This window comes from Pangasianodon hypophthalmus, chromosome 4 (genome assembly GCF_027358585.1).
Source record: "Pangasianodon hypophthalmus isolate fPanHyp1 chromosome 4, fPanHyp1.pri, whole genome shotgun sequence".
Taxonomy (NCBI): Eukaryota; Metazoa; Chordata; class Actinopteri; order Siluriformes; family Pangasiidae; genus Pangasianodon; species Pangasianodon hypophthalmus.
In genome coordinates this window covers 9104475-9130678 of record NC_069713.1, presented here as the reverse complement: position 1 = coordinate 9130678, position 26204 = coordinate 9104475, and the positions used below count along the sequence as shown (strand labels likewise).

At 38.7% G+C, this 26204-nt stretch overlaps 2 protein-coding genes across 11 annotated transcripts in view; one reads left to right on the top strand and one right to left on the bottom strand.

The window, feature by feature from the left end:
- arhgef11 (Rho guanine nucleotide exchange factor (GEF) 11) overlaps positions 1 to 10695 on the bottom strand; it is a 37936-nt gene extending 27241 nt beyond the window's left edge. For 5 of the 10 annotated variants that reach the window (XM_053233354.1, XM_053233361.1, XM_053233359.1 and 2 more), the window contains exons 1-8: positions 9082 to 10694; positions 5610 to 5624; positions 3369 to 3454; positions 2064 to 2168; positions 1841 to 1890; positions 1706 to 1763; positions 1392 to 1591; positions 103 to 174 (exon numbers count right to left, since the gene is read on the bottom strand). In XM_053233354.1, coding sequence (XP_053089329.1) covers positions 103 to 174; positions 1392 to 1591; positions 1706 to 1763; positions 1841 to 1890; positions 2064 to 2168; positions 3369 to 3454; positions 5610 to 5624; positions 9082 to 9116 — 621 coding nt within the window. In that variant the 5' untranslated portion in view covers positions 9117 to 10694. Of the gene's footprint in view, positions 1 to 102; positions 175 to 1391; positions 1592 to 1705; positions 1764 to 1840; positions 1891 to 2063; positions 2169 to 3368; positions 3455 to 5609; positions 5625 to 9081 lie in introns of all 10 variants that reach the window. The other 5 variants (XM_053233357.1, XM_053233363.1, XM_053233360.1 and 2 more) reach the window with 4 other exon arrangements.
- A 4636-nt stretch (positions 10696 to 15331) lies between these two features.
- On the top strand, positions 15332 to 24560 carry LOC113526822 (myeloid-associated differentiation marker homolog). The gene is made up of 2 exons (XM_026914208.3): positions 15332 to 15482; positions 20664 to 24560. Exon 2 carries the CDS (start codon positions 20829 to 20831, stop codon positions 21714 to 21716), a length of 888 nt encoding a protein of 295 aa, XP_026770009.2. The 5' UTR covers positions 15332 to 15482; positions 20664 to 20828; the 3' UTR covers positions 21717 to 24560.
- The last annotated feature ends 1644 nt before the right edge of the window (positions 24561 to 26204 follow it).

Here is a 26204-nt window from a genome sequence, read left to right as displayed (position 1 = left end):
CAGCGTAAAGCCCCAGTCATGCTTGCTTTGTCTCAGTCAAATTAAATTCATTTGAACAGAACCCACCACGATCATAATCTGAAGCCAATAACTGTGTTATACCTGTAGCTCCGCCTCTTCCTGTTCCAGCATCTTTCTCAGGATCTGTGTGGCGTGTTTTTGGACTTCTGGGTCCTGAAAGTGAGGGAAAAAAAAAAAAAAAACAGATGAGAAACAAAAAAAAAATAAATTAAACATAGCATAATACAATACCATTCTTGTATCATTATATTGTAAACAGTATCTTATGTCATTTATGACACAGCACTGAGCTGTGATTCAGCCAACAGCAACACTGATTAAATTGAAAGATTTCTTAATTTACTGCAAATAAGCAACAAATCCAAATTACCAGCTCTGAAAAATTTAATCTATTGCCACGCCCAGTTCTCAGATCTCACTCATCTCTCTCATTTCAGGTGCTATGCAACATGTGAGGAACTTAAAATACTGTATCTATCAAGGTAAAGGATGCGCTTTCCTTAAAATATTAATTGTTCCAAAACTGCTGCACAAATGACAGTTCATGTGCATTAAGGCAGCTTTATGCTTTCAGTATCTGGTGCTGTATGACCAAAAACATAAGACCGTATGAGGTCTTTTGTTTATACGATAATTAAACAAATCCAGAGAAATGACACATGATTACGGCATTTCAGTACAAATCATTCAGCCATAAATGTTCGTCTTCAACATAGTAAAACAGAGCGGCTGTGGGTCTCACAAACAAACAGAATGAAGACAAAGTGCTACCTTGGAAATAACTGGTTTAAAGTGATTTATATGGATATCGTAATAGGATAAAATAATTATTCCGCTATTTTCGGAGTGGTTTGTGGCTCGGTATGTATTGATCCATGTCATCCTCTTTGTGTGTGATGTCTTAGATTTGTGCATTCGACTTAGCCAGGCTGGTTTGAGTATTTCAGAAACTGCTGATCTCCTGGGATTTTCACACACAACAGTCTCTAGAGTTTACACAGAATGGTGTATAAACTTCATTAAAATAGTTCCGAGGAGAATGGTGAGACTGGTTCAAGCTTCCTGAAAGGCTATGGTAACTCAAATAACCACTCTTTACAACCGTGGTGAGCAGAAAAGCATCTCACAACACACCAAAACTTGAGGCGGATGTGCTACAAAAACAGAAGACCACACTGGACTATAGAGCGGGATCAAGCTCTCCAAAACTTGGTAGCGGAAGATAAGAAAGATCTGGCGACGTTTTTCTAATCTTTAACTGTTCAGTTACGGTGAACCTGTGCGCATCCAACGCATGACTAAATCGCCCATCCCTACTGTAACTGCTAGGCCAACACTCCCACTATACATTCTGATACTCCGTCACACACCTGCAGCGGTTTGGGGCCGGTGATTCTCTGCGATGGCGTGCCGATTCCTGAAGCAGGCAGGGGTGGGGGTGGAGGAGGTGTGGTTTCATCCCCTAGCTGCGTCCTGTGATTGGCTGGGAGGTCGGATGAGAGGGGCTGAAGAGGGACAGAGGCTACCGAAGGAGGTGGGCCCTGGAGCGTCAACGCCACGTACGTTCCAGCTGTGAACAACAGATCAGGCAGAGAGAGAGAGAGAGAGAGAGAGAGAGAAGAAAAACATGAGGTCATGATGCAATTAAACTCACACACTGTGTGTGTAATGTGTTTACACTCACATTTGATCATCTTCACTACTTCTTGATGAGACATGGAAGACACTAAGGAGCCGTTGACCTGTGAGAAGAGACGGTGTGTGAGGTAAAGCTGTACAAGTTACATGTTCTCAAGAGCAAAACAGCAATCAAAGGTACCTTAATGATCCGGTCTCCTTCCTGCACTCCGGCCTTTACTGCTGCTCCACCTGTGTGAGGGGAAAACAGGAAAATGAGGAGAAAGTTAAAATAATGAATGAATGAATGAAAGTGAGATGGTTAAGAGTCACACTTTCCTAAATATCTGCACACCTGTAATTTACACTGTAATTTACACCTTGGACGTAAACGTCTGTATAGATTCTGTGCTGTGTGTTGATACCTGGACGAACGTTCTGCACCAGTTTAATTCTTTCTCCACACACAGTGAAGCCGAAGCCCAGACTGTCCTTCTGTACGATCACACATCTCTGAACCAGACCTGCAGCTGGAAAGAACGACAGTGGGATAGCGAGAAAAATAAAGAGAGACAACAAATTCTTGATTCTGATTGGTCAGAGGGTGTTGATTAATTTTCTATAACAGCAGTTCTGACAGTAGATCCTGCTGTAATTCAAATGTCCATTTAAAAGATACATACTCAATAATATAACTACAAAGATTAATACAGTTCTACGTTATAATGCTCAAAATGAACAAAAAGCCTTCTTTCTGTTAATTCAATTATTGCAATATTACAATTTTTTCAGTATTAAAATTCAATGGATAAGTACTTATTTTAATATTAATTTAGTCTTGGCCAATTTCCACCCATCAGCCAGCGCTCCTCTATCACACCACAGCTACCAACTGGGAGGATGAAGGCTAACACACGCTCCGAGATATGTAAAGCCAGCCAATCGCATCTTTTTGTGGTGTAACACACTCTGAGAAAAAGTGCTATCTGTTCTCTTCCACATACATGAGCTCACTGAGGCCCATGATTGGCTAGTGTCACTTTGACTGATGGGTGAAAGAGAGAGAGAGTATGTGGAAGAGGGTAGATAGCACTTTTCCTCAGAGTGTGTTACACCGCAGCATTAAGCAGCGCATTAAAAAGATGCGATTGGCTGGCTTCATACGTCGAGGAAGCAAAGCAGCTTCCCCAGTTGGAAGCTGTCATATGACAGAGGAGCAATCATGATTATTCTAATCACTACATTCGTCTCCTGAGTGGTGCAACAGAAAAGCGTTTGCACTCTCGTCCACCCGACCGTCACAGCCATCGCTTTTCTGCTGCGCCACTCAGGAGCCGAATGCAATGAATATAATACTGAGGAGAATAATCGTGATCCATACTTCGCTCTATTACTACTGCGGAATTATTATTTCAGAAAATGCGGTACTTATGTTAATTCTAATTAATCCTAATTATGATGTAGATAACACATCAAGTAACACATCAAGACTAATAATGATAAACAATAGTACTGGCTGTATGTAGAAATATACACATATTGATTTGTCTGCAGAATAAATGTTGTTTTGTTTAGTTTTAGTGAATAATGCGCCGAAATTGACATTCCACACTTTTGCGTTTATGTCTTGGGCATGTTTTTTCCTCTCGCTGCCTAGAAACATGTTTGCTAGGTATCTGGTGGGACGTTTGCTAGATGTTTGCTAGGCGTCTCTGTTTGTGGGACGTTACCTGCACCGTCAGAAGGGAACTCGGGGAAAGGGTCTCTCTGCTGGCCGAGAGAAGACTTCGAGTCTCCCAGCGTCAAGCTGCTCAACCTTAAAGGAGAACACGTGGAAAGTGTATTAGTGCCAGTGCTAGAGAGATGCGTCATGGCTCATAAGCTGCAGGGATAAAGGAAGAAGAGGGAGAGGAGGACGTGCGGCAGGATGAGCTGAGAGAAAATCGATAACGCAAAGACATAACAATGAAAGAAGGGGAAAAAAAAAAAAAAAGGTGAAAGCTTATTCAAGGCGAGGTTTGACGGGAACACACTGAGACATTCCTTGCTGGATTTGGAGGCAGGCATTTGAAAAAGTGCAGGGAGTAGAAACGACTTGACGGAGTGGGTCTTTTTAATAGCCCTGTTTCCAAAACACTGTCTGATTCCTATGGGTGTAGTTTCCTGTGGAATTTATCTGTTTTCAGATCATTTTAGGACTTTCCTTGTAATATTAAGGTCGTATAGGATATTGCTGAGAGGAGAAATCAACACGGCGCTAATGCAAGTCGATGCTATCAGGGACAAATCATCAACAAACGTAGTGTTAATGATCTGTAACAATTTGTGACCGCTAGCGGGCGCTTCTTTTCATTTTGACTGGAAAAAAGTGATTTGTTAATTAAAGCAGCCTCTTCATATGAAATCCTCTATAAAGATTAGAACGTTAATATTCATCAAATGTCAGACGATTTGACTCTGGATGACTTAAAAATGCTCTCAAAGGAAGACGTACCTGTTGTAATATTGTGGTACTTTTATACTAACCTTTTTCTTTTTTTTTTTTTTTAAACTCAGTGCCATTACAGGGATGAACAAATCATAAACGCATTAGCTAGTTAAAAAGCTAAAATTTGCCCAGTCAAATGATTTGTTTCCCAGAAACCTAACTAAAATACACTATTCCAGTCTGGCTAGTGTCTTTATTTTCTCTGGATTTGTTTAACCATGAGGTGACTACATGTTGTGCCAGCAGGAGAGTTGTACGACGGCTTTGTGCTGGAATTTATTTTGCTCCGTTTCCGTATTTTCACATCCATGCATGAAAATTATGCTTGTGCACAGAATTACAGCATTTTCCTTGGAATTACAGCATTTTCGACCTCTGTGTGTTTACGCTACAAAGTGTGGAAAACAACATGGACGCCTCCACGGTGGTCTTTTGTTACCAACTAACCAAGCTAGCCAGCTAACTGTGATGAGTGATGTATATTTTCCTCTGCAAAACAGTGAACTGTATAGTCATTGTTCCAGATTTAACGCGCAAATATGTCTGTATGCTGACTGATCTGAAGCAAGTACTTGTATATATACAGTATAACTCATTTAAAAGTAAAGAAGTTCTACTCTGACTGTGAGCGGCCATGTTGATTTGATGTCACTTGTTAAACTGGGAGTCGAAGAGACCGCGAGTTGATGAGTAGGAATTTCAAGTTGAGGGACGTTTTCTTTGGTTTTGTTCTAATCAGAGGTCAGAAGTTCTGATTTACGGGTTAAGTCGAAGGCAATATTAATCCGGCTATAAAAACTACCGACAGCAGATAACCTGTAGCTACATCATCAAGACACATCGCATCGGCGTGGAGCGCACTGTTCATAAACATAGCTACATATCAAACGAAAATATGTTTTAGGAAAGTCAATAAGGAATGTTTTGTTCATTTTCATCTCTTCTGGTTTCATCCAGGCAACTTTTTTTTAATTTTTAGTAAAAAAACGAATATCTCGGACACAAAATCTGCTCATCCTGGGCACCCAGGCTTCTGATTTGTCCAGCCCTGTATTAATAGCTGATGCTAACAATGTGGGACGAATAAATATCCAAAAGATATAAGCAGATATCTGTTGTTTTATATACAATGTTCAATGTCTCTGTGCTGTGTGTAGATGCTGTACGATTTGATTTTGTACAGTAAAATATATGTTCTTAAAAGGTAGAAGTAAAAAAAAAAAATCCTTGACGGTTGCCGTTATCTTAACACTGTACATTAGGAAAGTCCCGCATCTGATATCGTAATGGTTTGACTCCTAAACTGGTAGAAACACAACCCACTTTCCTCAAACAAACACTTGCACTGTGTTAGTGGAAAAAAAAAAGTTGAGACAGTAAACCCATATGGATTTAACATTATTCATTAATCCTGCTTAAACGTTACAATCCGACTCCCTGCACCTTCAATCAATAAGCAGAGGCAGAATATCCGACAACTCACCAAGCAGCAAACGGACTACGAGAAGGCATGAACAACAGAGAGAAACAACAGTGAGGCTATAACAGAGAAACACACAACAAGACAAGAAAACAGGGCTGGGCGAAATCGAAAATAAATAACTGTAACTATACGAGATAGCACGGATCGGGATTGGGCCAATAACAGCAACAATTTAAAAAAAAGAAAAATAATTTTTTTTGAGAAAAAAAAAAATAAAAAAAAAAAAAAAAGGTGGACTGGATGTCAGAGAAATCATTAGAACTGGATTTGGAAAAGAAGTGTATTTTTTGGATAGAAATATTTCATATAAAAAGATTTAACTTTATATTTATCATTCAGTATATTTACAATGTAGATGATTTTTGTGTGTAAGAGTTTAACTGTGAAGTGCTGCAGTTGAAAAAAAAAAAAAACATTTTAAAGCTCAGGTTTCAGTGCTAAAAAGAAAAAGTGCTATAACGCCAACTCTCTTACATAACTCTATACTTTAGCTTCCTGTTGTATCCATGGCATGTCGTCAGTAAGGTTAATTACAACAGTATGCATTATTTCAGCGCTCAAACATCTCAAAGAGTAATAAACAAAGTGTAGACTATATTACACGTACATTATAACCACAGCGCTGTCTAATTCTCAAATCTGATTGGTCAAAAAAGTGACATCACTCTGACATCAGTTCCAGCTGGTTTATATTAATGCGCTCATTCTAATCCATTATCGTTTCTATAGTAACAACTCATCCACAAAAAAAAAAAAAAAAAAAAAAAACCAATAGTTGATATGGTGAAGTTTTCTCTGAGGAGATGTTTATTTAACATTTATGGAAGGAAGGAGTCTCCAGTGTCAGCACTTTGTAACAGTCAGAGGTGAAGCCATAACTTTAATTAAAAGAAAAGGTTTTTCGCTGCAGTAAAAGTCTTCGGGACAGAGAGATTTACACTTTTCGCTTTCTTAGCAACGTGACGAGAGAGAAGAACAGCGAGGCTGGTGAGGGAACGACTGTTCACAGCGGCTATAACGTAAGTGATTCCTTGTTTTGTGGACAATCCACAATATTAAAATGTAACTATAAGTGGATAAAAAGTACGACATGCCGTTGTTTAATAAATAAAAACTGGAATTGTTGGCAAATTGCTGTGGTATAAGAGGAATAAAACACTTCATGTTGTGCTCTTACAGGAAAATACCACAAGTCCAAGTCACGGCATCTCATCGCTGATTCTTTTCCTAGAACAGCATGCCACTTCCTGTTTTAATCCACACTGATATGATGCAAATATTGTTTTGGGGAACATTAGTCAAAAGTTTAGACACACTAGACTGAATATGCAGTATGTTACATAAGTATTTAATAATGTACTTTTTATTAAAATGTATTTTAACATGTATTTGTTTTACTTTAATTACAAATAATTGACTTTCAGTGAATGGGAGAAGCAGGGAGGAGCTCGGGTTATTTGGGAATTTTAAGAAACGCCTCCTGAGTGACTTCTTTATGTGTTATTTCATAGTCACATAATTAATGCCTTAATTATTCTAAAATAGTAAAAACTAGTCACCTTGAATGAGTGGGTGTGTCCACATTTTGATAGTTTTCTATAATTTTCTTTGCTAATTGAGCCATCAGTGAGTGTCGAGGTGCTGAAAGCGTTAGTCATCGTCTGTATCTAATTAACTCGGCACATCGCCCAGCCCTAGACAGAAGAAAACATTTTTTCCGCAGTGAACGAGTGCCCAAACAGGACTACATCATTAAGCCTTCATTCAAATTCCTGTGTATGACATCAATCAGCTCGCAAACTGTAGCCTCTGTACACCAGAGACTCACAGACGTCTTAAGTGTGTCATTTAGAATGACCTTTGACCTCAAGGATGTGAGCTACCATTACCTGGACAGGGCAGTCTGTCTCTTAACGGCGGTCCTGCTTTCACAGGATGCACAGGTAAAGCGGGTGCATGAGATGGATGAGATAAAAAGACAAAAGAGGAATAGACGAGGAGACAGAGATAAAGACATACAGAGAGAGAGAGAGAGAGAGAGAGAGAGAGAGAGAGATTGTGGTCCTCAGCTGCGTGTGATGAAAGGAAGGGGGACTTCTGACGCATAGACGTTATCGTGACAGTCCCTGCATGTGCCACAATGCTGTCTGCCTCACACAAACACACTATTGTAATACACACCGAGGGGGAAAACCAGCAAACGAGTGAGAGAGCAGCAACAGAGACACAACAGTGAGAAAGTGGAAAAACCTGTGAGTTTACCATACAGCAGTTCTCAGTACTGACCTGCTGCGAGGGAACTCGACATTCCACCCCGCTTTCTGATTAAAGTCTCTCTCTGTGTGTGTGTGTGTGTGTGTGTGTGTGTGTGTGTGTGTGTGTGTGTGTGTAAATGTTACATTAGCACCAGCAGTCACTCACAGTAAGCTATTTTTTTTTTTTAGCGATGTATTAGCTTTCCCAGTAGTGGAGTAGGAATAAAACACAACGTGGCATGCTGTTATAGAAAACTAATCAACAACAGAGTTACTGTTATTTCCGTGAAGTGGATTCTTTTCCCATAACAGTGTTTTATTCCTCGTACATTATTTGTTTAACAACCAATATGGCATACTTTTTATCCACTAATAGTTACACTTAAGATTCTGCAACATCCACGAAACAAGTTCGTGACTGTTCCTCTGGGGTGGTCACAGGTATAATATAAACAGTCATTCCTTCATCATTATCTCTATTTCCCCCCCCTCTCTCTCTCTGTCTCTCTCTCTCTCTCTCTCCAGATGTTTCCAACTTGTTACTTGGTGAAATGTTTATTTAACTTTGACGGAAAATGTGCCGGTGTCAGCGCTTTGTAAGAGTTAGCAGGTTTTTTATTAACTTTCTTATTAACTTCAAGAGATCGAGAGAGAGAGAGGAAAAAAAAAAAAAATCTGGTGAGGAAACGACTGTTAATATGGTGACATTTTCTATAAGGAGACGTTTATGTAAAATTGATGGAAGGAGTCTCCAGTGTCAGCACTTTGTTAGAGGTAAAGCTGCATTTTTTTCTGTCTTATTAGGTTTAAGAGAAAGCGAGGGACTGTTTATAGCCGCTATAACGTAAGCGATAACAGGAACTAACTCTCTACAAAATTAATTGTATCTATAAATGGTTAAAAAAAACCATGATGCAATAACACTTGTTGCAGGGTAAGAGGTAATAATGATCAACTTCAGGGTGGATTCAGTAACGCCGCTTCACGTCAGGCTGCATCACTGATTATTTTCCTGTGACAGCATGCCTCAGGGTGATATATTACTTACATATCAAGTGCAGGAGATAACATACATAGCCCTGCTCAATGCGGCGGAGCTTTAAGACTAGGCGCCTTGCTTTCAACCTTGCTGTACCGCTCACACTACAACTTTCTTTGTTGCAACGTTTCATTTCATCCAGGATGCTCGTCGAGCGACGGATCACACCGGATCATACCTGTCCAGAGTCGAGGTTGGAGGTCGAACACTCATGTCTGCGCAGCTCCTGAAGCTCAACCACTCGTCTGTGTAGTGAAACCGTGGTCAACGTGTGGTCATCTCCTTAGGCAAAGTGTCCGTCTCGGCTTCTTCCTCGCTCCTGATTCATTCACGGGGCAAAGATGTCACTTTTCTTGCTGTATGTTGTAGTTTTTTTATATATCAGGCCACGGCGATGGTCCTGGTATGCATCGTCTCATTTATAAAGCTGAGTGATCTGATGGTCCAAGCCTGGAGAGTTGGACGTGGTACCTCCGTCTACTCACTTTAATGCTCTACTATTATTATTTGGGATAATAATTGAACTCCTGGACAGATTTAACATTTCCTTTCTGCTTTGACTTCAGTAAAGTTGATTAGATGATCACAAGGCCAGAAATGCCAGCAGCATGAAGTGTGAGCCTTAATTTAGAGTTATCTTTCATTTAGAAACAGCACTTTAGTGTCACAGCCAGCGGTTACTATTAATCACAGTTAATGCTTTTCTTTCTTTTTTCCCTTTAAAGTAGAGTTTAACATTAGTGCATCCTTAAATCAGTAGGTAAAGTCTGTGTTTGATAGTGAAAATAATAAGAATAATCCTTAATAAATGTAACTGAACTCTGCTCTGCCCTGAAGCCTCGGCTAACTAGTAACAATGTTGTAAACAAACCAAGGTGACTGAGTAACTGAAGGGGAAAAAATACCAATTTTAACACATTAATGTCTAAAGTGCACCCATTAAAGAAACTGTCGCAAATTCGTTTTGCTCTTAGTAACAAAAATAATGTAGCTACGTTATTTTTTTGGCTCCAAAACAAACCAGCAATCTGCAAGTAGTGTTAGCTAGCTAGCTGGCTAGCTCCAAACAGGGTTGTTAATAATTTAAAGTAAATACGTATGCCTAATATTGGGTATTTGTTGCAAATTTGTGTTAAATGTTAGAGAGAATATTTCGAGAATTAAACAGCTGATAAGATAAAACAGAATCCCTAAGCTCGATATCCCAGGAATCTGCGTCCAAAGTTGCAGGCCGGACTGAATCCCCGATGTTGCGTTAAAGCGACGCCGGAACGCCGCACTCCTTTCTTGGGTAGGTCTCGGATAAATCCCTCGCAGGCCCCGGGTAATCTCCTCTAGCTAACTGATGTAGCCACAGATCAATCAATGAATGCGAGGACAGCTTTTAGTTAACCCGTAAACAAATGTGCAATGTCCCCCCCAAAAAAAACCACCCAAAATAAAAATAAAAACAAGCGTTTTTTTTTTTCAAGTGATGCAATCGCTGGTAAAATTCCTAAAAACGAGGCAGTCATGAAGCTTCATGAGATCAGTCTGAATCTGGTCCATTCCGCAGGATCAGTTTCCATTGTGCTACACACATCCGCCTGCTGTAGTTCAGGACTCGATCTCCACCGGGATCCGTTCAGCATCTTAAAACTGGCCCGTGTGCTTCATTGGAGAGGTTTTTTAAACTGTCAGCAGCACAGGGTTGAATTCTCCTGCCTGTTACTGAAATCATACCAGCACCATCGCCGTGAGATTTATGTTTGGACCATGGAGTGGAAACAAACAGACTCACAGTCGCCATCTTACGGTGGGACAGAAGATCTGCAGGGAAAACAGTGCTGGTGTCTCCTCAGACCTGGACCAGGGCTGCCGCATGGACATCTACAGGGTGTCCCAAAAGTCTCCATACAAAATTGAGCAAAAATTTTCAGAATTAGTTTATATTATGTATATTTTTCAGATAGACTTTAACCCCCTAATGCATGAATTATTACATTTACATTTTAAAAAATAACGTGTTTATGGATTTTTATTACTTGAAAAAAAATTTGGGGGGTAGTTGGAAAATTGTTGCCATATGGCAACAATGTTCAATGGTGGAAAGTATCATATAGTCAAATGTATGAGAATACAATTCCAATTACTGCATTTTACAGACTATAAATTGCAGAGGTATTTTATTTATTTATTTTTAATTTTTTTTGCCACCTAGTAAGCGAGAATAAGGTGAAATTGCAAAATGTCGGATTTTTTATTTATTTTTTTTTGTGCTATTTAAGCCTGTTTCAATTCATGAATGCACATAATACAGTTCCATTGGCAACAATTACATTTTACCATTTAACAGAATACTCAACATATATAAACTTGTTTAAATGACAAAAATAAATGTTAGATTATCTCAGATAGTGTTTAAATTTTTTTCTTTAAGTAGTTTTGCCTAAATATTGAAAAACTAATCAATTTTTCAGAGGCCTCCAACGTTGCAGCACTTCCTGGTCATGTGACATTGCATTTCTTTTGTTATGTCAAAGTTAAAGCCCCTTTTTTCCAATTACATAGGAAAATAGTAGTTTTATGTTATTGCCTATCAAAAAATTGGAGATAAATTAATTGTTGCCATATGGCAACACCATGCAGTAAAGGGTTAAGGATGGCTGGATCGGGAAGCTATCACAAAGTTGCGATGGACTTTATCAGGAAACATGACAAGCACATCACACATTGTTGCGAAACTTATTAACAAATTTAAAAAGACTGGAAGTGTTGCGGACCAATTGAGAAGTGGATGTCCACGAGCATCCACTGACGAAGGCACAACCGATGTGGTGTTGGCGTACATGGTCCCCTATGTATGGAGACTATTGGTACACCCTGTATACTAGAAACTAGAAGCTAGTGTTTTTATTACTCGTCAGCATAGAAAGAAACTTCACTCCCTCACTTTTTGTAAGCGCTTTATCCTGGTCAGGGTCAGGGTAGATCCGGAGCTTGAGCTGGGAATACACTGTAGATGGGAGGCCTGTCCATTGTAGGGCATCATGCACACATATCACTGTGCAAAAGTCAGGCACATATTTAAAGAAATGCTGTAAAGCAAAGATGCCTTAAACATAATAAAATTAAATGTGTCTACTGCTGTATAAAGAGCAATATACAGTAATAAACTAAACAAAGTCAATATTCTGCATGTGCTTTTATAAGGATTTTTTTTTTGGTAAGTTTTTCTGAGCATCTTGTAGAACCTGCCACAGTTCTGAATACTTCTGAATACTTTGAATGTCAAACCTCTTCCTGTTTTTGCAAGTAAAACGCAGCAGCCTTCATTTTATTTTGTCTGAAAAGTGGTCTGTTATGTAATATGTTATTTTCTTTACTGAAATACAAACATTTTTCTGTAATATCAAATTTTTTTTTGCTGGAAATGTAACTTTCGGAAATCAAATTTTTTGTACTGGCACAATAATGCATAAGTCATAAAATAAACAAAATTTGTATTTATAAAAAAGTGGCTAAGACGTTTGCACAGTACTGTATATTCACACCTAGGGGAATTTACCTGCTGGCTTGTTTTTGGGAGGTGGGAGGAAACCAGAGAACCAAGATGAAACCCACAGAGACACAGGAGAACATATGAAGATGGCAACACTACCCATGCCACCTGCACAGCATTGTACTGCACATACAACTGCACATGTCTGCACTTTATTCCAAGTATAGTCCATACCTTTTTCTGCCATCTATCTTTTATATCTTTATGTTTTTAAATTTTTCTTTTTCTACTTGTATACAAGTAAATTCTGTTATTATGTCACCAGACAGTCCTAAAAAGCATTTGACTGCACGTCGTACTGTATATGGTTGTGTGTGTGGCCAATAAAATTTGAATTTGAACCTAACACAGTTTTACTAAAACTGTAATAATACATACAGTGGTGTCTGAAAGACCATATTATAATTAAGTATAAGGAAAGGTTGCAAACACGTTTGTTGTGGAACACTGAACGGTCACATCATGACATTACTGTACAACTTATTGTTGATCTACAGTTCACAATACTGCAGAAATCTAGTCAAAATACCACTATAATAATGATTTTAAATCCACTATGATCTGGATACAATTCTTAGAATTAGGATAGAATTATTCATTCATGAATCTTCAAACAATTTTTAAAAAACAAGTCAGGTTTATTTATTTGCAAACATTTGCACAGTATGTCAAGACATATTCATTCATTCATTCATCTTCAGATTTATCCTGATCAGTTTGAGTGTGTGGCAGGAACTCATCCTGAATGGCAAGCCAGTCCATTGCCGGACACCGTGCACACACACATCCACGCACTCAGTCACACCTAGCAACACAAATACACCTACTGGCATGGGAGGTGGGAGGAAACTGGAGAACCTGGAGAAAAGACATGGAGACAAAACATGTCAAGATATTAAGATGCATATGGCATTATATGAAACATAAGGCACAGAATGTACCCCTCACACACACACACACACACACACACACACATGCATAACCCAAGACCTTAAACAAATATGATTAAAACAGAAGTCTATAAGATATAAGATTTCACTATACAAAATACAATATAAGTAAGTGGGAAAAAGAAATACAATAGACGTCCAGTAGACACAGAAAGCGATTCAGTGAAATTAAGAATAGGAAGGAATTTGGCGACAGGCCTGCATTGTTCTCTAGCTTACTCGTTTGTGATTGGACACTCCTATAACACTGGAATCTGGAAAACAGTTTGTGTACTTAGTGACTAATACTGATATGATTTTGTTAGCTTTTCCTCCAGCACTGTGTGCAGTACATATCCCTTAAAGCTGGGAGTCTGTTGTCTGTGTCGTTTTAATTGCCTATCAGGTGAGTACTAAAAGTTTCAGGTGTATGTTTTTGGTATGTGCACAATTGCTGTGAGTTAGTGAGCTGATCAAATCAGAAATCCTTAACCTTTAAATGCTTGGAGTAAAAATAACTGCTAACTAAATCCATGTAAATGGTTTACATTTGGCACCAACATGACCTTAACACAAGAGATGAAGCAGGTTAAGGTGATGATGCAGTGACTGTGATTATTCTAGTCGTCTCTTTAGTTGGTAGAAAATAAGCTCCAAGTTGTGTAGATCAAGACTTTTACTTTTAGTTTGCAGTGTGAACACACACTCTGTATCGCCTGTATCAACAGCTGAATACTTACACTAATATCAGCTTAATGCTATTTCACTTATTCAGATTTATTTTGCAGATTTTGATCCTAAATCTTCTAGAATGTGAGTATTGTACCAAAAAAAGCATGTGAACCCTAACAGCAGGAAACACAAATGGCCTTGCTGTTTCAGCTGTGCAAGCAAACGGAGCAGGAGGCAAAAGAGGCTGAAGTGAAACTCACACACACACACACGTTGCACAGCGGAAATACGCTGTTTCTCCAGAAAGGCTTCCTCACACTTGATTTATTACTGAAGTACTCAGTTACTTCCTGAATGAAAAACTGTTTACATGGAAACATTTCCATCTAGTGGCTCCTGTGATCCGCCTCTGCAACCAAATCTACTTCATTTACAAAACACCATCAAAACAGTAGATGACCAAAATATACAAAGTATATAGTATATTGACTATTTTGATGTCAAATTAATTTAAGGTACAAAAAATTAATGATAGGGGAATAAATACGTAAGGAATAAAAAAAACTGTATTAGGAAAATAATTAACGATAGGGTGATGTGATGCAGCTTGATGCAAAGCAGAGTTACTGAAAATAATCACTAAGATGATTTGTTTCTATAACAGCACATCAAGAAGTGTTTATTCTGCTTATATTACAGCAATTTGTAAATGATTACAATTTATTAATGAATGATTTTTTTTAACCTTTTATAGTTACCTTTCATGTTGTAGAATGTCTATGAAAAAAACAAAAAACAAAAAAAAGGGCAGCAAGAAAACTGGTAAACACAAAATCCTCTGATCTGAAGACTTTCCCAGGGCAGAAAAACCACTGATACTGGAGACTCCTTCCATAAATGTTAAAAACCTTTCCTTACACGTTGAAAACTCCACTATATCAACAGATTATACTGTTTGCTGTTCTTTGTTAAACAACACCAAAAATGTGTATGTGGTGTTACTACATTTGAAACAGGAACATATAGATTAGAACATGTGCATTCATAAAATAATAATAATAAAAAAAACCTTGCAGCAGGAACTATTGTCAGAGCTGCTGCTGAAGAAAATTAATCAATACCTTCTGACCAAACATAATGCATAATTCAGCAGTGCTGTGGAATAAAGGGTTAAAAAAGGGTCATGTCCAGAGCCTTATTCAGCCTGTCTGGGGAAGATAAATGACACAGAGCAGAAGTGTGTGGGTGTGAGCATGTGTGTGTGTGTGTGTGTGTGTGTGTGTGTGTGTGTAACCTAATTTGGTCTTTCTGGGCGTGGCTCTCTCACAGTCCTGGAAAGGAAGAGAAGCAGAGCACAGTCTGGGGAAGATTTCTCACATACCACACCGATCTACTGCTAAAAAAAAGCTTGATAACACAGAAAAACAGGCGGAAGAGGTAAGCTTCTCTCTCTGCTCGGGGTTATTACTGAAATCTGTGTGTTTTTTACTTGATTTTATGAAACAAAGAGTGGATAAAGTTTTAGGGTACAGCTTTCACCGTTACATAGAGGAACTGCATGAATTCCTTATCTCCTTTAGGAATGGAACCTTTTAACCTTTAATGTAAACACACACACACACACACACACACACCCTCACAGATTAAATAATTTAGTGTCGTCATCATTTGAATCAGCTGGGGATTTAGGGTTTTACTGCATTCATTGGACCAAACCAAATCCATGCATCCACCACACCCATGTCTCAGCATTTACAGCCAAATGCGACCTGATGTTTATGAGTCGATGAGAAAGCTGAAAAGCTTGCCACAGACACACACATACACACACACACACACACACACACAACCACACACACACACACCGCTGCAAAGGTTTTATTCCCCCACCATGACCATGCTTCTTCAGCCACACCTTCACCACATCCGCCCTCAACTACAGTATCTATGGCACGAGGCTGAGATGAGATGTTTATCTCAGGACTATATCGAAGCTGGTATCTGCGACATATTACAAAATGTTACATATTTATCTCACAATTGCTATATAATACCACATGCTTGTAACAGGGCAGTGGTAGCTCAGTGGTTAAGATGCATTATTGAAGGGAAGGTCATAAGTTCAAATCCTTGTGCTGCCACACTGCCACTGCTGAGCTCTTGAGCAAAGCCCTTAACTCTTAACTGCTCGGTTGTATAAATGAGATGAAAAATGTAATTCACTCTGGATAAGGGTGTCTGCCAAATGCCGTAAATGTAAAATTTTATCTCGCAATTGTGAAATAATCAGGGGCAGATTAATGCACAGGCTAACCTAGCCTGTAGCCTAGGGGCCAATGAGTTTTACTGATATTTTTGAAACCATCTTATCAAATCCCACGCATGCATTTGATTGATCCATTGGTACTATTTCTACAGTAGTAATTACTAGTGTTACTGGATGGAGGTTTTAAAATAACAGGCATTTGACGAGGGCGCTGTGTTCATGACAAGCATAATGCCCCTCCCTACCTCAATTTCATTTGTAACCTCATTAACCGACAAGCCGATACAGAGCCGTAACCACAGTAGACATTGAGGGCAACACGTCCCCCCAAGTAATCAGATATGGCCAAACTATTATTTTTGATGCTGCTCTGCTGCACTCCATTATGCATGTTGTTAGGATGACAAAAAGTTAAAAAGTTATATTTTTAGGTTGGTCTAGCAGTGCTCGTCAATGTCAAAATGTTTGAGATGGCTGATCAAATCAAAGAAGGCGGGCTTTAATGTTCACAGAAGCCGTGCAATGCGGTTAAAGAGTGTGAGGTAAGATGTAAGCTAAGTAGCTAAAATTTAATATTTGACAACTGTTTTATGATAGAAACATTAAACGACCGACAGTAATATCCAGGGATGCAAACATTTACGTGATTGATGTAATGTAATGTGTTAATGTGCATATTGTGAATGAATTTAATGAAAGTGGATACCTAGCGTTCCTCGTAGCTTTTCAGTAAATTCACTTGTCTAAGAAAATGATTCGTAAAACTCAAAGTGAGAGAGATATCCTCAGGCTTAAATTAGAACATGGTAAAACGTGTGGATTTGACTCAAGTGTGTTTTTAGGTTGTGGTGGTGGGGGGATGGGCCCTCTTGAAATCCCTGAGCCTAGGGGCCTGTGTAGACCTTAATCTGCCCCTGGACATAATATCTCACGATTGCAACTCTATATTTCTTAATTGTGACTTTTTATCTCGCAATTTCAACATAATATCACATAATTGCAATATAATACCACTCAACTGTAACTTTCTATCTTACAATTGTGATTTTTTTATCTCTCAATCGTGACATATCACACAACTGCAACTTTATATCTCTTAATTGTGACATTTTATCTCCCAATTGCTAGTTATGGACTGAAATCCTGCGGAATGCAACAAAAGTTGCCCGAGCGTGATGTCGGAGCGAGCAAGCAGTCAGATATGAAGCTCGCAGGACAAAGAAAGACCACAGCAGTTAAACTGAGCATGTGGCACTGTGCGGTCAATATCTCTAGTGGACACCAGTTATGAACTTGAGTGATGTAGCTGAGGTTGAGGAACTGTCAGAACCAGATTTCACGACCCATGCTGATGGATTTAATTAAATGGCCACGCCCCTTTCAAGTTACAGAAACAACAGTAACCCGTTGTGTTACACCTCTAGTCTGTCTAGACCATAACATTTCATCTAAACTAATAATTTAGCATATTCTCTGTCAGCAAAAATGTATGCCTACTAAACTTGAGTTTTAAAACAGGGTAGACCACAGGTACAACTGTAACACTTTTTGCTGTAAAACAGATAAAAATCAGATATTTTCAACACAAATAGTTAGTTAAAGTTTATTTTATCTGTCTACCAACAACAACAACTACAAAATCTTTACTAGTATGTAACTGTTATCTAAAACAACAGTGTAAATATACAATCAGGCAAGGTTTATAGGTTCTATAAAGAACATTACAAGCAGGATATCCCTTTCAGACAGGATTCCAAGGAAAACCTCTTTAGGAAGCTAAGAACCCTTAACTACGTGCACATTTTGTAGTTGTCCCCATGTCAAGGATAGAAGGATAGAAGTATATAACTGACCTGAAATCTTTGTGTTTTTGACATTTTTAATATCTTTTGTATCTGTAGGTGGCCCAAGACTCCTTTTAATATCAATCCCCAGTTTAAGATTCCTATACATTTTAAAGAAATCAAATTGAATGCATCAGATTTTGTGCATAACTTACAGTGGATATAAAAAGTCTACACACCCCTGTTAAATGGCAGGTTTTTGTGATATTTTTTCCTAAAATATTTCTGATTGGTTTTCACTTAATGTTTATACATTGTAATTTCACAATGTGGGTGGAAAAAGCTCTAAGATGATTTATCTTGGTTTCATTTGAACTTCACACAAACCTGCCAATTTAACACTGGTTTTGTAGAATTTTTACATCCAATAAATATAGCTTGTATCATTTGAACAACTGATCCATAATTTATATTACAGTATATGAAGTGAAATAAAAAAAGATTTCACTACATCACAGTCATTTATTTGGACAGCCTAAAGATCAGTGAACTCACTGTGGATGGAACCACATCGAAACCATAAAGATGGCCGTGGATGTTCTTCCTTGGATAGCCTTAGAACTGCAATCTCTAGGAACAGTTTCACACACAATTCTCTTTCAACACAAATCTATTTTCAACAAAAGAGACTTCAAGTTAAAACTACAATGAATGAAATGACTCTGCTGCTGATATTCGTAAGTTGCTCATAAGCTCATAAGTTCCTGGTTACACAATTGCACTTTTTAACTATATAGTATACAGTTATAGAAGAGAAATTACTTACAATTATACTATTGAATTATGTCTCAGGGAGTTTTTCCTTGCCACCGTTGCCTCTGGCTTGCTCATTAGGGATAAATGTATATATTTAAAATTGGATGAAAGGCCTGTTTGCAGAGCTCTGTTAAACTGAATAAGTGTTGGTTGTGATAAATGTCCACTGTTGACCACCTTGCACATTCCTGTGGAGCTCACAAAAACCTGGCATGGTACGAAATAAGTCATTTTTACTAGACAAATCAAAGATCACAACAGTACAAGTACAAATAAAATTAAAGTAAAGACATGAAGCTTTGCAGAACTAAAGCAAGGCAAGAAAGTGAAAAACATATCCTCGAGAGAAAACAGACATTTGCTGTTATTTTTATAGCAGAGATGTGCACAATATTGAAATAGGAGAATGTCATGCATAATCAGAATGAATATGAAGTTTTAAGTGCATGCTGCAAATAAGGATATAAACTGTGTCATAGCTGTATACAGGCTACCATACAAACTCTCAAGAATCCAATTGTTTTGACCTTTAGTTAAAAGAGCATAATTGCAGAGAAACATCTTTAATGTACATAATTAGTCCTTAAAGCCGAATTGTAATTGTAATTTACATTGTTTGTACCTTGAGGTAGACTACCTGTAGTGTAGACTACCTTTTATCTGTACAAATCTCTTCTATGATTCTAAACCATAATTACATGAGTGTAATTGTCTAATTAACAATTCCTAAATTGTGTTTGGCTGTAACACTGCATTGGTTGGTTTAAAACCGGACTAAACCTAAATGAATTCACTTTAGTTCAACTATATCTTTCACCAAGATAAATTATAAACATCCTGTGTTATGTGTCATTATCATTTCAGGCTCAGACAGGAAGTAACATTGCACTAGCATAGCGTACATGCTCATGACTCTCTTGTGTTGTGCAACGTGTGAGAGGAAGTCCAGGTGTGAACGTACACGGCAGTGTTAATCAGGGTGGTGCGTTTGTGTGTAGTTAGCGTTTTAAACCACAAATAAGAGCCAATGAAGTGAAGGCAGCCATTTACACCAGTTGAACTTAAGCTCTATCAAAGTCTAGTGTGAACACACTATGTCTGAGTTTATTACTAATAAGGTCATATTGTTTTAACATAGTCTTAAGTTATAACTCAACATGTACACTTACACCAAAGCTTTATCATTCACTGTAAAAACCTAAAATAAGAAAAAAACCTTTGTTTTTTTTTTTGTCCATTTTGTCCATTCTAATTTTGTCTGTGATTTATCTGCGATTCAAATATGACTAATTTGGCAGGCAGATTTAAAAGTAAATATGTAATACTAAAAAAAGACACACAGCAAAATCTCCAGTGTGGACTTACCTCTTTTCAGAGTTCATTTGTGTCCACTTAGATGTAGGTGTTAATTCAGCACTGGGGATTTTGCTGTGCATGCCACAAATTTAGCTTTTGGTTTTTGTTGAATTGTGTTACTGATTGGCTGGTAATGGTAAACGAAAATGTTACTCTGCAACAAGTTTTGATTTACGACTTTTCTATGCACTACTAGTCAAAACGCAAATTAAGAGTCTAAGGTACAAGCGGAACTTTACACAGCACAAGTTTTAAAGTAACTACCCTAAGTGAAAAGTTCCGCTTGGATTGGATTAGATTCTGCTTTAATTTTAATTGTATAAATACCTCCATCACATGAATGGCAAATAGCCACAAATTTAGCACTAAAAGGTTAACTTTTTTTTTCACTTGCAGTTTTCCCTGAAGACCAGATTACAAGTCTCCCTGCACCAATCAAAGAAAGGGATTTATGGTTTCCACTCTGCACGGCATTGGACCAACAGCTTTGATTAAATCTTATTGACATTAGCTGACTTTGACAAAGTTGAAAGAAATCATCCAAATCATCCATTTCCAAACATGCCCTTGGTTGTGCTGCAGACCTCGCGCCTGATGTGGGCCCGTCTGGCCGCGCTGGTGTTCACATGTGTGGCATTCAGCGTGGCCGCTCATGGTGCACATCTGGCTGGCGGCATGTACGACTGGTGCATGTTCTGCTGGGTTTTCAGCTTCATCGGCACGCTGTTGGTGCTAATTGTGGAGCTCCTGAGCCTTCAGTCGCGTACGCCTGTCTCGTGGACCAACTTTCCCATCACACTGGCGTGCTACGCAGGTCTGCTCTGCCTTTCCGCTTCCGTCATCTTCCCACTGTACTTCCTGAAGGGCTACTCTGGCTATAACAATGAGATACGTGACTACAGGATCGTCAGCACTGTTTTCTCCTGCCTGGCCACAGTGGCATACCTAGTGGAGGTGAGCCTGACGCGGGCGCGCCCTGGTGAAGTGGCTGCCTATATGGCGACGGTGCCCGGCCTCCTGAAGGTCTGCGAGACATTCGTAGCTAGTGTTATTTTTGTGTTTATCAGTAATCCTATGTCATATGATCATCACCCGGGATTAAAGTGGTGCATGGCTGTGTACTGTATCTGCTTCATCATATCCGCTGGCATCGTGGTGATGTGCGTCGGAGAGTGTACAGGCTTCCTTCCATTCCCGTTTGCCCGTTTCCTGTCCGCTTATGCCTTATTGGCTGTTGCGATGTACCTCTCTGCTACCATCATCTGGCCCGTGTTCCAGTTCGACAGCCATTACAGAGGTCAGTCTCAGAGGCCCAGTGGATGCCGTAACACTCAGGGTCTCTGCGATTGGGATAAACTGGTGATCATAGCCGTTCTGACAGGCCTTAACTTCCTGATCTACGTAGCAGATCTAGTGTACTCTGCACGACTCGTGTTTGTCCGTGCTTGAAAAGTCGAAATGACAAGAAGAGCCAGTGAATGTTTAATCTTTTCACCAGGGATGTTCCGATAGTCAATTTTCATATCATGAAATTTCCTCTATAAATCTAAATGGAATTGTGGGATTAGAGTGGAAATTTGGCCAAAATAGGCATATACCCTAAAGAAATTAAAAACAAGACATTAAACGGTTATTAAAAATTATACCTGCTTATAAATTTTAATGATAAATTAAATTTCAATACGTTTCTCCAGTCATGTCAGAAAGACACACACACACACACACACATATATATATATATACACTATATTACCAAAAGTATTCGGTCACCTGCCTTGACTCACATATGAACTTAAGTGCCATCCCATTCCTAACCCATAGGGTTCCGTATGATGTCGGTCCACCTTTTGCAGCTATTACAGCTTCAACTCTTCTGGGAAGGCTGTCCACAAGGTTGAGGAGTGTGTTTATAGGAATTTTTGACCATTCTTCTAAAAGCGCATTGGTGAGGTCACACACTGATGTTGGTCGAGAAGGCCTGGCTCTCAGTCTCCGCTCTAATTCATCCCAAAGGTGTTCTATCGGGTTCAGGTCAGGACTCTGTGCAGGCCAGTCAAGTTCATCCACACCAGACTCTGTCATCCATGTCTTTATGGACCTTGCTTTGTGCACTGGTGCACAGTCATGTTGGAAGAGGAAGGGGCCCGCTCCAAACTGTTCCCACAAGGTTGGGAGCATGGAATTGTCCAAAATGTTTTGGTATCCTGAAGCATTCAAAGTTCCTTTCACTGGAACTAAGGGGCCAAGCCCAACTCCTGAAAAACAACCCCACACCATAATTCCTCCTCCACCAAATTTCACACTCGGCACAATGCAGTCCGAAATGTACCGTTCTCCTGGCAACCTCCAAACCCAGACTCGTCCATCAGATTGCCAGATGGAAAAGCGTGATTCATCACTCCAGAGAACGCGTCTCCACTGCTCTAGAGTCCAGTGGCGGCGCTTTACACCACTGCATCCGAGGCTTTGCATTGCACTTGGTGATGTGTGGCTTGGATGCAGCTGCTCGGCCATGGAAACCCATTCCATGAAGCTCTCTGCGTACTGTACTTGGGCTAATCTGAAGGTCACATGAAGTTTGGAGCTCTGTAGCAATTGACTGTGAAGAAAGTTGACGACCTCTTTGCACTATGCGCTTCAGCATCCGCTGACCCCTCTCCGTCAGTTTACGTGGCCTACCACTTCGTGGCTGAGTTGCTGTTGTTCCCAAACTCTTCCATTTTGTTATGATAAATCTGACAGTTGACTGTGGAATATTTAGGAGCGAGGAAATTTCACGACTGGATTTGTTGCACAGGTGGCATCCTATGACAGTTCCACGCTGGAGTTCACTGAGCTCCTGAGAGCGGCCCATTCTTTCAGAAATGTTTGTAAAAACAGTCTGCATGCCTAAGTGCTTGATTTTATACACCTGTGGCCAGGCCAAGTGATTAGGACACCTGATTCTGATCATTTGGATGGGTGACCGAATACTTTTGGTAATATAGTGTATATCATTAAATAACTGCTTCAAACTTGACTCCTTATTATTCATTGTGAAGAGAAAACATATGTAGCTAAGCAAAACTAGTGAATTAGCCAGCTAGCTTAGTGTTTTCATTTAAACTAACTGCTAACTGCTGTATGAATCAACTTCACAAGTTGAGCAACGTGAATTAGCTTACTTGTATAGTGCAGCTTCAATATATGATGCTAGCATTCTGCTAACACCAGCTGGTTAGCTTATCTTGTTACTAGCGAGCCATTAGGCTGTTAGCTAGCTACCTCTAGTAAGGTCAATCACTCTTCATTTGTAGTCCAAGTACATTTGTGCCTTTTTTGTGACTTGCCAATATGAGTAAAAGAAAAGCAAGATTCTTTCTCAGATATCAGTTAAGATCTAGCTGGCTAGAATTACCCAGCGAGAATTTTCCTAAAGTACTTGAAAAAGTCATGATAATTGGTTCACAAGCTAATCCCCAGCACTCCTCCCTTCCTGAATGTCATTATATTTTCCATGATAATGTTTCAAGAGTTGAAATATTGTGATATATTGCAGAATTGATTATCGGTGAATGCCTGATGTCTACCACTGTTGCCTTTATGTGAAAGATCCACATGTTGAACTGTGCCTGTATGTATTTGTGCTGTTTTGATGCGAAGTCTATATCTATCTCATTCATATGATATCTTTGCCTCACGATGTTTGCTTTTTACACTGTTGCCTTTATACTGTTTGCCTTTATGAGAGATTCACACACACTGCTGAGCTGAGACAGAAGCTGAACTGTACGTATGAATCCTGTATCCATTATATTCATATAATCTTTATCTGTACAAGTTACATGCTTTATACAGTATTAAATGACTGAATTTGAAATTTTGTTTTAATCCAGTGCATTACCCTGCCGGGAAAAAACCCCCATTAGGATTAGAAATATTTTATGGTTTCCTTTATGTAATAGACTTTAATGGGAATTCAGTGAATTTCATCATTTTCTTAAAGGTTTCCATTTTGGGCTACTACTAAATAACAGCAGAAACATATTGCGTCTTCCATGCATAAATGATCACCATTAGAATAAAATTGGATAAGCCATCAGGAACCATTAGAAACAACACCGTCCATTAAGCTACCATTACACACCACCATAAACTCATTCAAACCATTTTTTTCCAGCAGGGTAGTAAAGCAGCGTCAACTGAATAATGTAGAAATCCAGGAAGTATGTGTGTTTTTTTAAGCATATCCAGACTTGAGTTTAAAGTCTCGTATGTTTCAGTGTTAAGTGAATAAAAATGTCACATGTTTGAGCTTGTTGCACTCTGCCGCATTTATGGATGCCAAAGTTCAGTGTTTAAATTTATAACAATCATAAAGTTTTGCATTTTAAGTACCAAATTGGTGTGTGTGCTTTTCTTTCATTTTCATTTCATGGTTCTTTGGAACAAATTATGTATGATTTCTGTAGGAACTGTTCTCAAAGTGGGGTCTGTGAAGCATCACTGGGGGGTTGGGGGGGGGTCTGCAGTTTGTTTTGTTACAGTGGTGGAAATGCACCATTATTGAAGTTATTATATTTATTATTGAGGTTTTATAGTTATTCGTGTGTTTGACAAGTCGCTTGAATTGAATGGGCTTAATCTAAATCTCAGTAACTCAAAAACAAATAGGTTCTGTCAGTCAAAAGTTCAGGAATAAAAAAAAATCATATGGCTCAAACAGAAATAATATAATCATACACATTTTAATATTTGGGTTGTGTTCATTTAAAAAACAAAATGGTGCTGAGGCAGTCCATGGAATTTATGCTGCGTTCACGACAACTGGTCACGACAAATGATCTCGGGAATTTTCGTACTTCCCACATTAGAGTGTTCAAGCAAACTGGAGATGCAAACTGGAAAACCATAAAATGAATACTCATTGTAAGCTATGTACAAAAACTGGAATTGAAGAGTTGTTTGTTTAGTGCTTTATTTATTTTAATGTGGATGTCATAATTCACTGTTAATAGCACTGAAAATGACATGAAAGAGCAGTTTAATCAAAAAATCTTTGCAGAAAGCGAATTAACATTTCAATTTTTAACGTGTTACCCCATATCTATTGATTTTAAATATATACAGAAACTGAAAAGACTGCTATTTCTGGCTCTTACTTTTCACTATGAGCGCCGCCACGTTAAAATGACGTCACAGAATCGCAACTCAGAGCTCTCGAAAAACTCAGATTTTCCAAGTACGAATTCCAAATTGGAAAATCATTCAAATGAATCCTTACTACTGGAAGTCGGAAACTTCCTAGGTCCCACTTGGTCATGAATACAGCATTATTTTGCAGTTAAAGCCATCCTTGGTTACAAAAAGTGTGAGAACCTCAACAACATTTTGAACTCCACTTTGAACTAGCAGGGTTATGGATCAGTTCTAGCTTTTAAACCACGAACAACTCTATAGAATGGATACTATAGAATGGTAAAGTTTGAAGAGTGTGAGGAGACTTATGTAGCATTGTGTAACAGCAATAATGTAATAACGTGAGAACAGATACTAACTTGGTTCACAGATGTTCCACAACATTAAATGTAACTATAAAAGACTAAAAAGTATTCTTTAATAAATAAAAATGGTTAGCTTTGGCGACATCCGTGGTGTAAGAGGAATAAAACACTTGCTGTGAGATATGCTGTTATTGGAAAATAATCAACTTCGAGGTAGTATTCCTTATTTAGCAAAAGTGTAAATGCATTATTTTGTCATCAAAATTAATCTTATTCTCTTTTAGTACCACTTGTAGCTTAACTAACTATATTTTTAGAAGCTTGCTAAACATTTCGTCTGAAACATTACCCTGGATCTGGCATCTAGGAGATTCTACATGAATCTAAAGACCAAAATGGATGCTCTATCATATTCGACAGTACTATTGCTGAGGTTTCTCTTTTATTTACCCTG

What these genes read in the sequence shown, in the direction of transcription:
- LOC113526822 (XM_026914208.3), top strand. Translation starts at nt 20,829, where the DNA reads ATGCCCTTGGTTGTGCTGCAGACCTCGCGCCTGATGTGGGCCCGTCTG.